This window comes from Schistocerca serialis, chromosome 8 (genome assembly GCF_023864345.2).
Source record: "Schistocerca serialis cubense isolate TAMUIC-IGC-003099 chromosome 8, iqSchSeri2.2, whole genome shotgun sequence".
Classification (NCBI taxonomy): Eukaryota; Metazoa; Arthropoda; class Insecta; order Orthoptera; family Acrididae; genus Schistocerca; species Schistocerca serialis.
Window position 1 is genome coordinate 215,162,435 of NC_064645.1, and position 15,114 is coordinate 215,177,548.

Here is a 15,114-nt window from a genome sequence, read left to right on the forward strand (position 1 = left end):
AAAGTAAACCATCATGTGCAATCATATCCAATTTACGGTTTCAGTCAATTAAAGAACTTCTCAAGGATGTCAAAATATGGCACCTTGAGGCTCACAGTTCCCAAGAATGGGTACAAGAAGAAGATATATGTGAGGTATCTGTTGGAGTCTGAGACTGAGGGATGGGCAGGGAGGAGCGTGTCAATTCAAGTCCATAACTCCTGCAATTAATCTGTTTGCCAAAAAGACACGGTTTGCTCCACACACCTGGCAGATTGATGTTAACTGTCAAACAATGATATACCATGTGCTAAAACTCACTCTCCTGGCCTCTTTGTAATGAATTAAAACCTTTGTCAGCGCTAGACTGTTTCCTAATATTTTAAATTAGTATTTCAGTGAGTATACACTATGATTAGGAGAGGTAAGAAGTTGAGTATTTGCCTGTAAATTTCTTATTAAATGGTGTACTTTATGTACATGTAAGGAATAGCTGTCTTTATGTTATCGAGGTATGTATGAACAGAATTACAGTTTAATCTTAGTTTAGTTAAACAATGATAAAATAAGATAAAATTACAAGATATAGATCACTCTTTAATCAAACAGTAACAAAATGAACCTTTCAGTGTATCACTCTCTGGCTGCACACAAGTGTTACCTCAGAGTAATGACCTGCTCTAAGCATTAAACCAAACAGTTGCATCAAACCTACACCAACTGCTTATTTGATTTCCAATCCTCATTTTGAGATTGTGCTGACAGCTCAGAATCTGGATCACTTTCTTGCATGGATCATAGATTCTTTTCTCACCTGTCTTGCTGCTTATTTTGTATTACTGCTACTCACACAGATGTATGGCAAGAGGACTTATTACTGTATTAGCTGAAGCAATAATGAAGGAATGGGTATGGGCTTGCAAATACAAGACATTAATGAAATGGCAAAAAACAATGCTATTTATGATTGGCATACTTTGTACAGTCTTAGACATAAAAACTGACCGCCAGATGGCCGCCACAGAGACTAAGTCCGAGTCATTCACTTAACATGGCCAATGAAACTGACCGCCCCTGACAACTCTAAGTCCGACCATCTGCACAATCTGGCAACACTGTAAGACGTGGAAGTGTTAGGAGGAAGTGCTACTTCCAAGATATTGTCAGGTTGTGTAAGCCTGTGGTCTGGTGGTAATCGTCGTGCATTCTGAACTTATAGTCGGGGGTTCGTGCCCCACTGTATTTATTTATTTATTATTTTTTTTTTTTTTTTTACAACATTTCGGCCCACGTCTGAAGTTATGAGTCTGATTGAAAATCTAAGATAATTTGCTTCACATTCTGCCCACCAGCAATAACAAGTACTTCCAGAAATAATTCCGCAGGACAGCTCGTGGTTGCGTCGCCGTCATAACAGCTTACGCACGAGCGTTTCCTCGCGCTGCAGTGGCTACTGTCCACCGGCCAGACGCCACACGCCGCCTGAAATCCGGCACCACCCATGTGAAAGCAGTGCAATGCTGTCAGTGTATGTATCAACTGCCATTATCGAATTTAAAGCGCTAGTTATCATCTTGCAGTTAAGCATTTGATTTTGCATACTTGAAAATCATGAACTACGGTTAAGCATTGTAAAATTGAGTCGCAAGTGGAAATAGGTGTAACGTCAGCAACACAATAGTTACTTTTGGTATAACAGAGGGGTGAATGCACAGGAGGCAGCTAGAAAGATTTGATCTGTGTGTGGAGCGAGTGCTTTTGGGAAAAATACGCCAAATCGTTCTGGTATCAATGATTTTCCATATTAAGGAAGTCTCGACTACTGATATATGTGATGGATTACCATTTAACCATCATGCGACATTTGCATTCAACAGGCAAAGTGCAGAAGTGTGGTTTACGAGTACTGCGTGCTCTAATTCCAAACAACAAAAATCAACAGAGTGACTATTATTGAATGACATCAGGTCGCTCATTGAGCATTCCTATGCAGTACTGTTATTAGTGAGGTGTTATGATGCCTTTATTGTTAACTTCCTAAGAAGAAATGAAAGGCTGAGCCCCACCAAAAGAGGTAAACTCGAGCAAAGAGTAGTGTGAACGGAATATTTTACATCTTATAGCCCCAAAAGTGTGCTTTGGGCTAAAAATTCTGTCACAAGGGGTGTGTGCATCACAGCTGGAATTTGTTGCCAACAGCTGAGACACCTTTTGGTCGCAGTGTAAGAAAATAGAGCAACAGAACTATCCAGGAGATTGATAGGAAAGTGTATTGATAGGGAAGTCCTCTCTCAAGCACATCTCCCTCTCGTCATTTACTCGTAAAATTTTACCTTTCCCACTCTTGATCAACGAACCATGAAGGCAATTCATTTCTAGATGGAAATACTCTTAAAACCACACGGGTTTAATGACATCGTTAGAACCAATAGGTTCCTACGGGTATAGAATTTGTAAACTACTTTAGCATTGTCAGATTGTTTTAGATATCCATTAATTTCTTCTTGATGATTACTGTTGCTTTCAGTAAACTAATGAAAAATTCAATTAAAATATTCACTATACTAATACAAATTAAATTCAGTTTACTACAGAAACATCACGATGGCAGTATATCTTAATAAAGCATTAAGTATCTGCAAGATGATTGAGCCTATTTTAACACGTATTAGTAGGATATTACTGACTTTTGGCTTTGAAAGGTCTGTATTTCCTGTATCATTCGCAAGTATTATGAAAATGTGGCAGTTAATAGATAAAAGTATTTATTCACAACAACAACAAATATGTCGGCAGAAAACAAAAATGGCATTATGAATTTGGCAGTACCATAAGGTTTTAGCTCTGACACCAAAGTTCAAAAATGTGGTTCAAATGGCTCTGAGCACTATGGGACTTAACTTCTAAGGTCATCAGTCCCCTAGAACTTAGAACTACTTAAACCTAACTAACCTAAGGACATCACACACATCCATGCATGAGGCAGGATTCGAACCTGCAACCGTAGCGGTCACACGGTTCCAGACTGTAGCGCCTAGAACTGCTCGGCCACCCCGGCCGGCTGACACTAATGGTTACTGAAAGTAGCAAGACGAATTTTGCTCAAGCGTAGTCTTACGATTCCCTTATTGAGTTTGTATCTGCCTGCTTGTAGCTGTGCTACAAAAGAATTAAAAATCTGGCTTTCAGCGAGTCTTGAAAGGCGAACAAAAGCCACTTGCACATGGTAGCCAAGCATCTTACCTGGGAAGTGGTTGTTTTCTAAAGTGGGTAGGCATCCTTTTGAGGTTGAATTGTTGGCAAATGTCAGTCAGACGTGTGCCATTGGTGTAAGTGTTTCAGTGTGTTGAATTTGTACCAATGATTTTTCTATAGGGTTTTTCTGTCCCAAATAGATAGTTGAAGTCTCCCATTAGTATTTTCACATCATCTTGGTGAATTTTGCTCATAGTTTTTTCGAGTGTGTTCCAGAATTTTTCGACATTTTCCGTGTTTTTCTTATTTTTGATGTTGGTGGGGGCATGTGCATTGATGAGTGTGTATTTTTTGCTGGGGCTCTGAATGGGCATAGTCATAAGTCGACTGTTGATGGGTGTGATTTCTTTGACAGAATTGATGATAGATCTGTGTTCGAGAAATGCCGTGACAAAGTTTCGCTACCTTCTGTTGTATTTTGCTCTTGAAGATGCAGTGGTTTCCGTAATGCAAGGTTTCATTGCCAGTTAGTCATGATTCTCGAAGAGCAAGGATGAGAATTTTTTGTTGATCAATATTTTATGTGAGATTATTTAGTTTTCGTGTTTGGATCAATGTATCGATGTTTAGTTTTAAAATGCATGTTTTCTGCTTGTAGGGAAATTGACCAGAGATCTTCGATATTCCCTGCCGTGCTAGCCTGGACTCCCCTGAATCCGAAAATCCAGCTGCCGCCTGTCGACGGGTGAGTTGTGTGCCACCTGGGGTAAAGTTGACTTTGCTTGCACAGTTCATGTTTGCTTGTGTTTCATTGGTTTGGCCTGGGTGATACCAGGACCGGACAGGACCAGAGGGTGTTGAAGCCTCTGAAAGCAAATATTTTCAGCCAAGCTGCTATTATTATTATTATTTCCTTCACTTTCTCAGACGTTAAGTCCGGTTAAAAATGGAGTGACACGGACCTTGATCAAGCGTCACTTCCTTTTAACTGTACGGTATGTGTTATATTGCATTTAGGAACTTTCGGGTAATTGAACATGTATCAATAATTACGGATTTCTGTAGCTGTATATATATGTTTGGATGTAGCTGTATTGCATTGATGTACTGGTGGATATTGTGTGGTATGACTCCTGTAGTTGATAGTATAATTGGTATGATGTCAACTTTATCCTGATGCCACATGTCTTTCACTTCCTCAGCCAGTTGGATGTATTTTTCAATTTTTTCTCCTGTTTTCTTTTGTATATTTGTTGTATTGGGTATAGATATTTCGATTAGTTGTGTTAATTTCTTCTTTTTATTGGTGAGTATGATGTCAGGTTTGTTATGTGGCGTTGTTTTATCTGTTATAATGGTTCTGTTCCAGTATAATTTGTATTCATCATTCTCCAGTACATTTTGTGGTGTATACTTGTATGTAGGAACGTGTTGTTTTAAAAGTTTATGTTGTAAGGCAAGCTGTTGATGTATTATTTTTGCGACATTGTCATGTCTTCTGGGGTATTCTGTATTTGCTAGTATTGTACATCCGCTTGTGATGTGATCTACTGTTTCTATTTGTTGTTTACAAAGTCTGCATTTATCCGTTGTGGTATTGGGATCTTTAATAATATGCTTGCTGTAATATCTGGTGTTTATTGTTTGATCCTGTATTGCAATCATGAATCCTTCTGTCTCACTGTATATATTGCCTTTTCTTAGCCATGTGTTGGATGCGTCTTGATCAATGTGTGGCTGTGTTAGATGATACGGGTGCTTGCCATGTAGTGTTTTCTTTTTCCAATTTACTTTCTTCATGTCTGTTGATGTTATGTGATCTAAAGGGTTGTAGAAGTGGTTATGAAATTGCAGTGGTGTAGCCGATGTATTTATATGAGTGATTGCCTTGTGTATTTTGCTAGTTTCTGCTCGTTCTAGAAAGAATTTTCTTAAATTGTCTACCTGTCCATAATGTAGGTTTTTTATGTCGATAAATCCCCTTCCTCCTTCCTTTCTGCTTAATGTGAATCTTTCTGTTGCTGAATGTATGTGATGTATTCTATATTTGTGGCATTGTGATCGTGTTAGTGTATTGAGTGCTTCTAGGTCTGTGTTACTCCATTTCACTACTCCAAATGAGTAGGTCAATATTGGTATAGCGTAAGTATTTATAGCTTTTGTCTTGTTTCTTGCTGTCAATTCTGTTTTCAGTATTTTTGTTAGCCTTTGTCTATATTTTTCTTTTAGTTCTTCTTTAATATTTGTATTATCTATTCCTATTTTTTGTCTGTATCCTAGATATTTATAGGCATCTGTTTTTTCCATCGCTTCTATGGAGTCACTGTGGTTATTCAATATGTAATCTTCTTGTTTAGTGTGTTTTCCCTTGACTATGCTATTTTTCTTACATTTGTCTGTTCCAAAAGCCATATTTATATCATTGCTGAATACTTCTGTTATCTTTAGTAATTGGTTGAGTTGTTGATTGGTTGCTGCCAGTAGTTTTAGATCATCCATGTATAGCAAATGTGTGATTTTGTGTGGGTATGTTCCAGTAATATTATATCCATAATTTGTATTATTTAGCATGTTGGATAGTGGGTTCAGAGCAAGACAGAACCAGAAAGGACTTAATGAGTCTCCTTGGTATATTCCACGCTTAATCTGTATTGGCTGTGATGTGATGTTATCTGAATTTGTTTGAATATTAAGTTTGGTTTTCCAGTTTTTCATTACTATGTTTAGAAACTGTATCAATTTAGGATCTACTTTGTATATTTCCAATATCTGTAGTAACCATGAGTGGGGTACACTATCAAAGGCTTTTTGGTAATCAATGTATGCGTAGTGTAGCGACCTTTGTTTAGTTTTAGCTTGATATGTCACCTCTGTATCTATTATCAGTTGCTCTTTACATCCTCGTGCTCCTTTGCAGCAGCCTTTTTGTTCTTCATTTATAATTTTGTTCTGTGTTGTATGTGTCATTAATTTCTGTGTAATGACTGAAGTTAATATTTTGTAGATTGTTGGTAGGCATGTTATGGGGCGATATTTAGCTGGGTTTGCTGTGTCTGCTTGATCTTTAGGTTTCAGATAGGTTATTCCATGTGCAAGTGTATCAGGGAATGTGTATGGGTCTGCAATGTAACTGTTAAATAATTTAGTTAGATGTGAATGTGTTGAGGTGAACTTCTTTAGTCAGTAATTTGCTATTTTATCATTTCCAGGGGCTTTCCAATTGTGTGTAGAATTAATTGCTCGGGTGACTTCATGTTGCAAAATTATCACTTCAGGCATTTGTGGTATCATCTTGTATGTGTCTGTTTCTGCTTGTATCCACTGTGCATGCCTGTTATGTTGTACCGGGTTTGACCATATGTTGCTCCAGAAGTGTTCCATGTCTGTTATGTTTGGTGGATTGTTTATTTTAATGTGTGTGTTATCTATTGTCTGGTAAAACTTCTTTTGGTTTGTGTTGAATGTTTGGTTTTGTTTCCTTCTATTTTCACTTTTTTTGTATCTTCTGAGTCGTTTGGCTAATGCTTGTAATTTCTGCTTCTTTTCGTCTAATTGCTCTGTCGCTTCTTGTTGTGAGATTTTACCTAACTTTTTTCGTTTTTTTCCGAGATTTCATTTCTTATAAATTGTGTTAGCTGTCCGATGTCTTTTCTCAGTTTTTCTATTTTGATCTGTAGCCTGTGTTGCCATGCTGGTTTTGTGGGTTTCTTCTGTGTGTTGGTTGGTTCTGATCTCTGCCTAGTGTGTATATTTAGTGTAGTGAGTGCTCCTATATAAACCAGTAGTTGTAACTCTTCCATAGTTGTGTTTTCATTTATTTTGTTGTTTATGATTGTGTTGATAGTTTTTATTGCTGTTTCGACTTGTGGGTTATTTGGTGGTCTACGCAAGAATGGTCTAATGTCTGTATTTGTGTCTTTGTATTCTATATATGTTAGCTGAAATTTTTCTTCTATATCTAACATCTGTGTCACTTCGTGTTCTATTTGTGCTTGTTCTGGTGGCTGTCTTAAGATTTCGTTTTCCTCTGATTGTTTAATTGGTGCATGTTGTTCTTTGTTTGTTTGCTCTGGGATGTTTGAGTCCATTACTGTATTTTCTTCTTCTTGTGATTGCACATTATTTTGTTCCAGTATTTGTTGTACTTGTTGTTTGATGTTTTCTAATTCTGACTGGGGTATCCTGTTATTTTTTATTATTACACGGATCTGATCAGCTAATCGTTGTTCTGTTAAAAATTTTAATTCTGGGTATCTGGTAATAAATGTTGTGTATACTTGTGATCTGTATCCAGTTGTGTTGGTTCCTAGGTTTGTTGCTTGGTAATAACAGAACATGAGGTGTCGATTAACTTCATCTGACCATCTCATCCTCTGTCTTTGTTTTCCTTCTAGGGTGGTTGCAGGAAGCATATCCTGCAAAACACCTCTATTTGGATTTAAATCATTTTCCAGTTGGCTAGCAGTGTCGTTACCATTGTGGGCGGGCATAGGGTTCAAGCGTCGTCCCCGACCATGACGGCGCTTGTCCGAGGCTTCTTTAGTTCTGTCCTGAACCAACTAATCACACTAAAAGGGGGGTTAGCCCTATTAGTGGCTTGTTCTTTTCGTCGCCTTTTACGACTGGCAGAACATACCGGAGGCCGATTCTTTTCCCGGGCCTCCACGGGGGTTATTATTATTATTATTATTATTATTACGTTACATTGCTGCTAGTAGACATATTTCTCACATTTTCTTTGACAGTTGCTACCTGTTACTCCATCAAGGGAATTTTATGAGCGCAGCATTGTTGCAATACAGACGTTCAAATTATCCAATTTCTGTAATTTCATTTCGATACCAGATCATTCTAATTGATTCAGCCAGTCAGTCTTAATTTGGATATCCGACTACGGCTCTCATCACATGATAGACTGGGTAAACCGCTTCTTAATCGGACTGTTGAATCTAGATCACTTAACTATGACAGGACCTGAATTCTTAAATACTATGGAAAATAATAATACAATGTGATTATTACAAATATAAATATATGAAGTAACGAGATAACAGTTTATTTACAGGAGCAGAGCCAAATACATTATAGCAGAGCAGTGTAAGATTGGTTTCAGGGCCAAGAGTGGATAAAGCTGTTGCCTTTTGTTCCACGAACACCGAACATCAACCAGATAGAGTGTATGTGAGCAGAGGTAACAAGGTCACTGTCATGTGGACATATAAATGAAAGCGATCTTTGGAGGAATATAGAAAACATATAGTGGGAAGTAAACCATCACGCTACACTATCGACGACTTAATGAAATCAATGACCCTATGCCTTTGAGAAATCTTACGTAATGATGGTGGGTGGGTTGGTTACTAAAAGTATATTAGTCTACAAACCCATGTGGACAATTATCTGATAATCGGCCAAGCTTTGCTTTGTCGCAGCTCTTTAGCATACAAGTCCATTTACTTTCAGTCTCCTCCTTACAATTCTTGCAATGCAAATTATTGAAAAATCTCATCCACTTGACGCCAATTGAGGAATTGCTTGGTTCATGTGTTGTTCAACACACAGTAGTCGTCACCCTCAAAATATGACTGTAAAGTGTTTTAATGCGACAGGAAGTTACAAACTGAATTTTTACCCAACCCATGTCCTGCATATCACGCTGAGTAAGTAAGATGCATTAACTCCATAGTATCATTAGCAGAGACAGTGCACTCTTGTTGTCGAGGCTCGCGACAAGTGCAGCGATTAGCAGTGCCCAATGCCGCCGCGAGTTGTTTATGTTGGCTGAGTGTGGACACTGTGCAGCAGACACTTCGCCATAAAGAGAAAGAAATCACCTTGGCTCTGACTGCAGTGAGTGGACATCACTGCCTGCGTGTTCTTGTAGTAACCAACGTGAGACTCTACACTCAGGTGCCATGGAGCAATTGCAACGGGTATCATGTCATTAGTCAACAGAATATTAACCACTGATGAAATGTCCACTCTAGCTGGATCCCAAGAAAATAGGAACCATCTCACAAAGGAATGTGAGGTGATATCAAAATTTATTCAACATACAAAAATTAACTGCAGGGCTCTCATGTACGCAGTAGTAGCACACAAGGAAATATTGTATCTTGGAAGCATATATTTCATTTCCTTTTCTCATATCAACACCCTTGTTTTAGTATGAAGAGAGAAAATAAACACGAAAAACTAAAGTTCCTGAGAAGCATACATCATTTCCTCTTCTCATATCATAGCTTTTGTTTTAGTATAAAGTGAAAAAATAAACAGTTTAGGGTTCTGAAGCATAACATGACACCAGATTCTTATCGTAGGCGCTATTGGAAATGCAAAAAGCAGGGAGCTGTCCATTCTTTTGTCCAACAGTCTGTTTCCTTTCATGCATTACTCCCGCTTAGAGATTCTTATTTAAGGACTTGTGGGCATCAACTTCTTCAGCAGAATAAGCCTTATGTTATTGTGTGAATTACGGTATTGAAAAAATGCAACAAAGACGAATTCCCCTAGAGCAGTGAGGATATTTGCACATGTCTGTATTCAGCAATGACTGCCAGCTGCCACAGCACTTCACAGAATCCATGCGGCAGGCAACACAACTGTGCGTGTACTTCAGACATCATACAGTAAGACGTCAGGAGATGGACCTAAACGTCAAATTAACGTCGCTTTCCGAGTCGTATTCAGTCCAGAATGAAGTGTTATTAAGGTAGTTGAGCATTCTAGCAATCACACTTTAATAATTCCCAAATGAGTATTCCGATAGCCAAAAGAACCCGTTAGTGTGAAACCATCGGGAACTGCATTAATATCAGACTGCAAGAACTTGAGACAATACGTGGACTCTTCTCTTCGCTGGGTGACCTATTTCTGTTATTTGGGATTCTCTCTGTCCTGGGCAAAATGCGAATGGAACTTCACATTCATGAGGCGCTTTCCACTATTCTTGACAAACATCAGCAACTTGTAATCACTACGAGTTACAACTGTGTGATGATAATGGTACAGGTCGTCAGTAGTTGTGGTGTTGTTGTTGTTGTCAAACTTCTTACAGTAACGTTAATAGTGGCGCACATAATTTAGCACTGACTACCTACTTAAGTAAAGATAGTGTTGCGGTGTCGTCGCTTCTCTTTATTTGGCATCAGCTTGAGTAATCCGATTTAACGAACATAGTACTCCATTCGCGAGCTGCTAATGATACAGTATGACTACAGAGATAATCGTGCAGGAATTACATTAATTCTGCAGTGAATTGCTTAACAAATATTACCCTCATCTATGCAGCTGGAATGACTCATTACACAGGTACTCTATGTCGCACTTGGTTAGGTGATCAGTTCGCTGCAATCCTGCTTCTACTGTTCGTAAATACTTGTATACTGACCATTCGTTATTTGACTAAATATGCACTACAATCTGATCAATCTGATTGGGTTAACGCCGTCACAAAGCAATGACTAAGGGCTGTATGCCGTTGAATTCCCGTTAATTGATGGTAAGCCAGCTGTTGTGGCCAAGCAGTTCTAGGCGCTTCAGTCTGGAACCGCGCGACCGTTACGGTCGCAGGTTCGAATCCTGCATCGGGCATGGATGTGTGTGATGTCCTTAGGTTAGTTAGGTTTAACTAGTTCTAAGTTCTAAGGGACTGATGACCTCAGATGTTAAGTCCCATAGTGCTCAGAGCCATTTGAACCATTTTTTTAATGGTAAAACAGATGTTCGCAAATCACCTCTATTGCCTCAAAAAACAATTGCATCTTAAATATCGAAGGACCGACATCCACACTGTCTCAGCGCGTTGAAATACAGCAACAATGGCACATGAAAATTTGTGACCGACTGGGCTTTGAACCTGGACCTCCTACTTACTAGACAGACGTGCTGACCACTCCACTTTTTTTTTTTTTTTTTTTGCGAATTTCAGCGGGGGAAAGAGGGCAGGGGTTGAAGATCCGAGGCCTGGCCACAATGCCTCCCCCGTGCCTGTCACTGAGTAGCTGCATTATTCCCATGTATTCCATATTTGTTCCCATATATGCCTTAAATTGTAGAACAAAATTGAAAAAATTGAATTAGTAATTAAGGTAAAATAAATTACAGATTTCCGCCTCCAATGGCATGGATTCCTTATAGAACTATAACTTATAACAGTGAACAGGGTGATGGAAAAATACATAACAAACATTCATTGAGAAATATATTCACAATTTAAGTTATTATGCACTGGATGCATATATTTTTCAACAAAAGAAAGAAATTTCGGAGCCGGAGGGGTTTTGCCAAATTAGAACAGTTCTGATTTTAGAGCCAACATAAAAGAAGATTCCAGGAATAAAAAAAGTCAAAGAATAGTATTCTGCTTCTAATCAAAAAAACTGTCTACCTCTTCGTAGCCCACATAAAGCAATAGATAAAAAAAAATTTGAATCCATTCCTTATATTTGTTATTCTTTTTCAGCCTAAAATGTTCTTCTGCAATATAAAACACGTACTCTTTTAAGTTCGATGGTTTGTTTGTTAAGACGTAAAACACAAACTGTCCCAGAAGCCACGAATAACTTATTCTTTGTGGATGGGTAACATTTCCAGTCAGGTTGTAGAGCTTCAGTTATCAGTATATGACTTTCTGCGGTTCAGTTGATAGTGCTAATTTCTTCCTAGTCCAGTTCCAAATTCTGATTCTATTTTCACATAAGAAGATGTGTGCTACAGTTTCTACAAGCCAACATTTGTCGCAGTATGGAGATGGTCTCAATGTGATTTTCCATAATCATTCGCTGTGGGTATGGTTTCGTTTACAATGTCTTACCATACGGCACTGACTCTAGTTGGTAGAATTTTGTTGTTGATAGTTTTACAGACATTCATCCAGTTTTTGGTAGGTTAATTTACCGAAATTAGGTTGTGAAGAAAATGTCTGGTAATATAATCATAGACATTTCTGTTGTTGGTTTGTGCTGGTGGAACTCTTATACAGCTCTAGTTGCCATAGTACTTTCGGACGTAATCTAGGCTAGCATCTATATGTGCTACAGGAGCGTTCATGTCCCCAGGATCTATCGACAGGAACAGAAGTTTCGTGATGCCCGTCTTAGTGGCATGTATTAGATTAAAAACACGTCCTTAATTCCAAGTCCTTCTTTTTGCCTCTGCAAAGTCACCATCGGCAGAATGTGAAGCGAATTATCTTCGATGTTCAATCAGACTCATAACTTCAGACATGGGCCGAAAAGTTGTAAAAAAAAAAAAAAAAAAAAAAAAAGGAACAGTTGGACGCGAACACGCGACTATAAGTTCAAAATGCATGACGATTACCACCAGACCCCAGGCTCACACAACCTGACAATATCTCGGAAGTAGCACTTCCTCCTAACACTTCCACATCATACAGTGTTCCCAGATTGTGCAGATGGTTGGACTTAGAGTTGTCAGGGGCGGTCAGTTTTTTGGCCACGTTAAGTGAACGACTCGGACTTAGTCTCTGTGGCGGCCGACTGGCGGTCAGTTTTTATGTCTAAGACTGTACACAGGTGCACCTCCTCGAGGGTTGAATAAGCAGTCATTTCAGAGAGCACCAGTATGATAGTGTACTAGTGCCAGGTACATGTAGTAAGAGGCACAGAGCCCAGTTTCTATGAAATCAGACATAACCCCCTTACATACCAGCTGTTTGTGTGTTTACCTGGCCACTTGCTTTGTGTCACATTTCCTCAAAATCACACGGTGAATGTGGAGGTATAGAATAATAGAGGATATATAAACATTTCTGCTTAACATTTTTAGCATTGTAAATAGTCTGTTTTTCTCTTTTCTTTGATATAAAAGGATATGATTTATGTCACAGTAGATCTAAGCATACACATATTTCTTAAAACACTTCATTTTGAACTTGTTTCAGAATAAAGCAAAACTGGGGTCAAACCAATTTGTTTGCTTCTGTTTCTTAATCTGTTATGGCAAAGTGAAATTGTCACCAATACTTGTTAACCGATTTATTTCCATCACTGTTAAGGGCTCTGCAACATCGCAGCAGGTGCAACTTCATTTTACAATACATTACAAAAAGAGAGTCTTTGATGGCCCCTGTTGCTATGTACATAAAGGATGTATTCATCAAGCAAAGATAGGGGGGAGGGGGTAATGTCTATCAATAATGAGATAAGCAAAGACTGAAGATAAGCTAAAAGTGGAGAATAATGAAGAAGGAAATAGGCTGTTTCTTTTACAAAAGAACCATCCCAGCATTTGCCTTAAGCAATTTAGTAAAACCTCTATCTAGATGGTTGGATGAGGATTTGACCTTCCATCCTACCATGTGTGACTTCAGTGTCATGAAAGAATCTTCCTTCCTTAATAATTGGCATCCTATGAAATATTTTCAATGAAAAGTATACTGAACTTGAAGTTAATATGAAGGTAAATTGTTAAATCACTTCAAATGGACTACAAATATAAATATCAAACTACAGCTAATGCCAGAAATCTTACACATTGATCCAAAACTACTTTAGACTAAATACAAAATTTTTATTTTAACATTAAATTTAAAGAAAATTTGTCACAGACTGAAAACCTGAAAATAACATCCAGCAGTAGCAACAATCCCCAACTTTTCTGCTATACTACAGTAATCATGATACGTTGGTGTTACTCACCTCTGCATCAGCTATTGTCTTGTTTGTTTCCATTTGTTGCCTCATAGAGTCAATGAGCTCTTCAAGCTCAGTTATCCTCTGTTCTAACTCAAAGACCTTCTGTGCATGCTTCCCCCTGAGGTTGAATAAAGCTACTTCCTGATTTCGTATCAGCCTGTTTACAGTTTCATGGTGTTCTCGTTTCATGCCAATAATCATTAACTGGTATTCTGCGACAAAGAAATGAATATTAAAGAACTTTCTAAACATAAATCACTTCCCAGAATTAAATATAATGGAAAAATACCATTTGTAAGTGCTATTTCTCATTCCTCTATTTTAACAAGTTAAAAATAGATGTGCAAGTTTTTATTTTATTTATTTGAAATATTTATCCATCCATTGACAGTTAAGTACAACAGAATCAGTCATGTTAGATATATTACAAAATAATACATACAAATATAAAACATTAACAAAGTAGGATAGGAAAAGCTATGATGCATACAAATTATTAGTGCACAGTTCAGTCCTACTGTTGTTAAGACTTATTACATGTGTAAATGATTCAGCGTTGTTTAACTTTTACATCTTCTGAAACCGTACAAGGTACTTACAGCTAGATGTGTATTACAGGATACTACCATTCACATTATTCTAGTATGCTCAAATGTGTCCTACAGGCAGATCAATATGTTATGCATGTCAAAAATGGGCAGACAATATAACTGCCTAGTTGCAGTGGTGATGAACAATAAGTCAGTGTAAAGGTGATTTGTTGGTTAGCTTCATTTTTCATGAATCATTTGCATGATAAATCGTAATTATGTGGGATGAGTTATTTTACACTCACATCACAAATTACTTTGTATTTACTCACTACAATAATAGAAATTGTTCTACAGAAGAGAAGGAGCTGAACAGGAGAAAGTTTCTTAGTTTGTTTTCAAATTTTACTTTGCTGTCTGTCAGACATTTCATATCACTATGCAAGCAACCAAAAATTTGTGCTCCAGCATTGTGCACCCATTTTTATGCTAAAGACAACCTTGATTTTGAGTAATGAATGTCATTTTCCTTCTGGTATTGTAATTATGTAATCATGGTTCCTTGTAGTAGTTTATTTACAACTAACTTCATGAGGAGATAAATGTACTGTGAGGCAGTAGTCAGAATACCCAATTCAAACAGATGTCTACAAGATGACCATAGTTGAGCTCCACACATTATTCTTGCAGCACATTTTTGAGCAACAAAGACTGACTTACTTAAAGAAGAGTTACCCTAGAACATTATTCCA

General features: G+C 37.9%; 1 protein-coding gene across 1 annotated transcript in view; it reads right to left on the reverse strand.

The window, feature by feature from the left end:
- The window catches only part of LOC126416932 (formin-2-like), a 277,023-nt gene that overhangs the window by 200,900 nt on the left and 61,009 nt on the right, over positions 1-15,114 (reverse strand). The window contains 1 exon segment of the mRNA XM_050084812.1: positions 13,836-14,044. Coding sequence (XP_049940769.1) covers positions 13,836-14,044 — 209 coding nt within the window.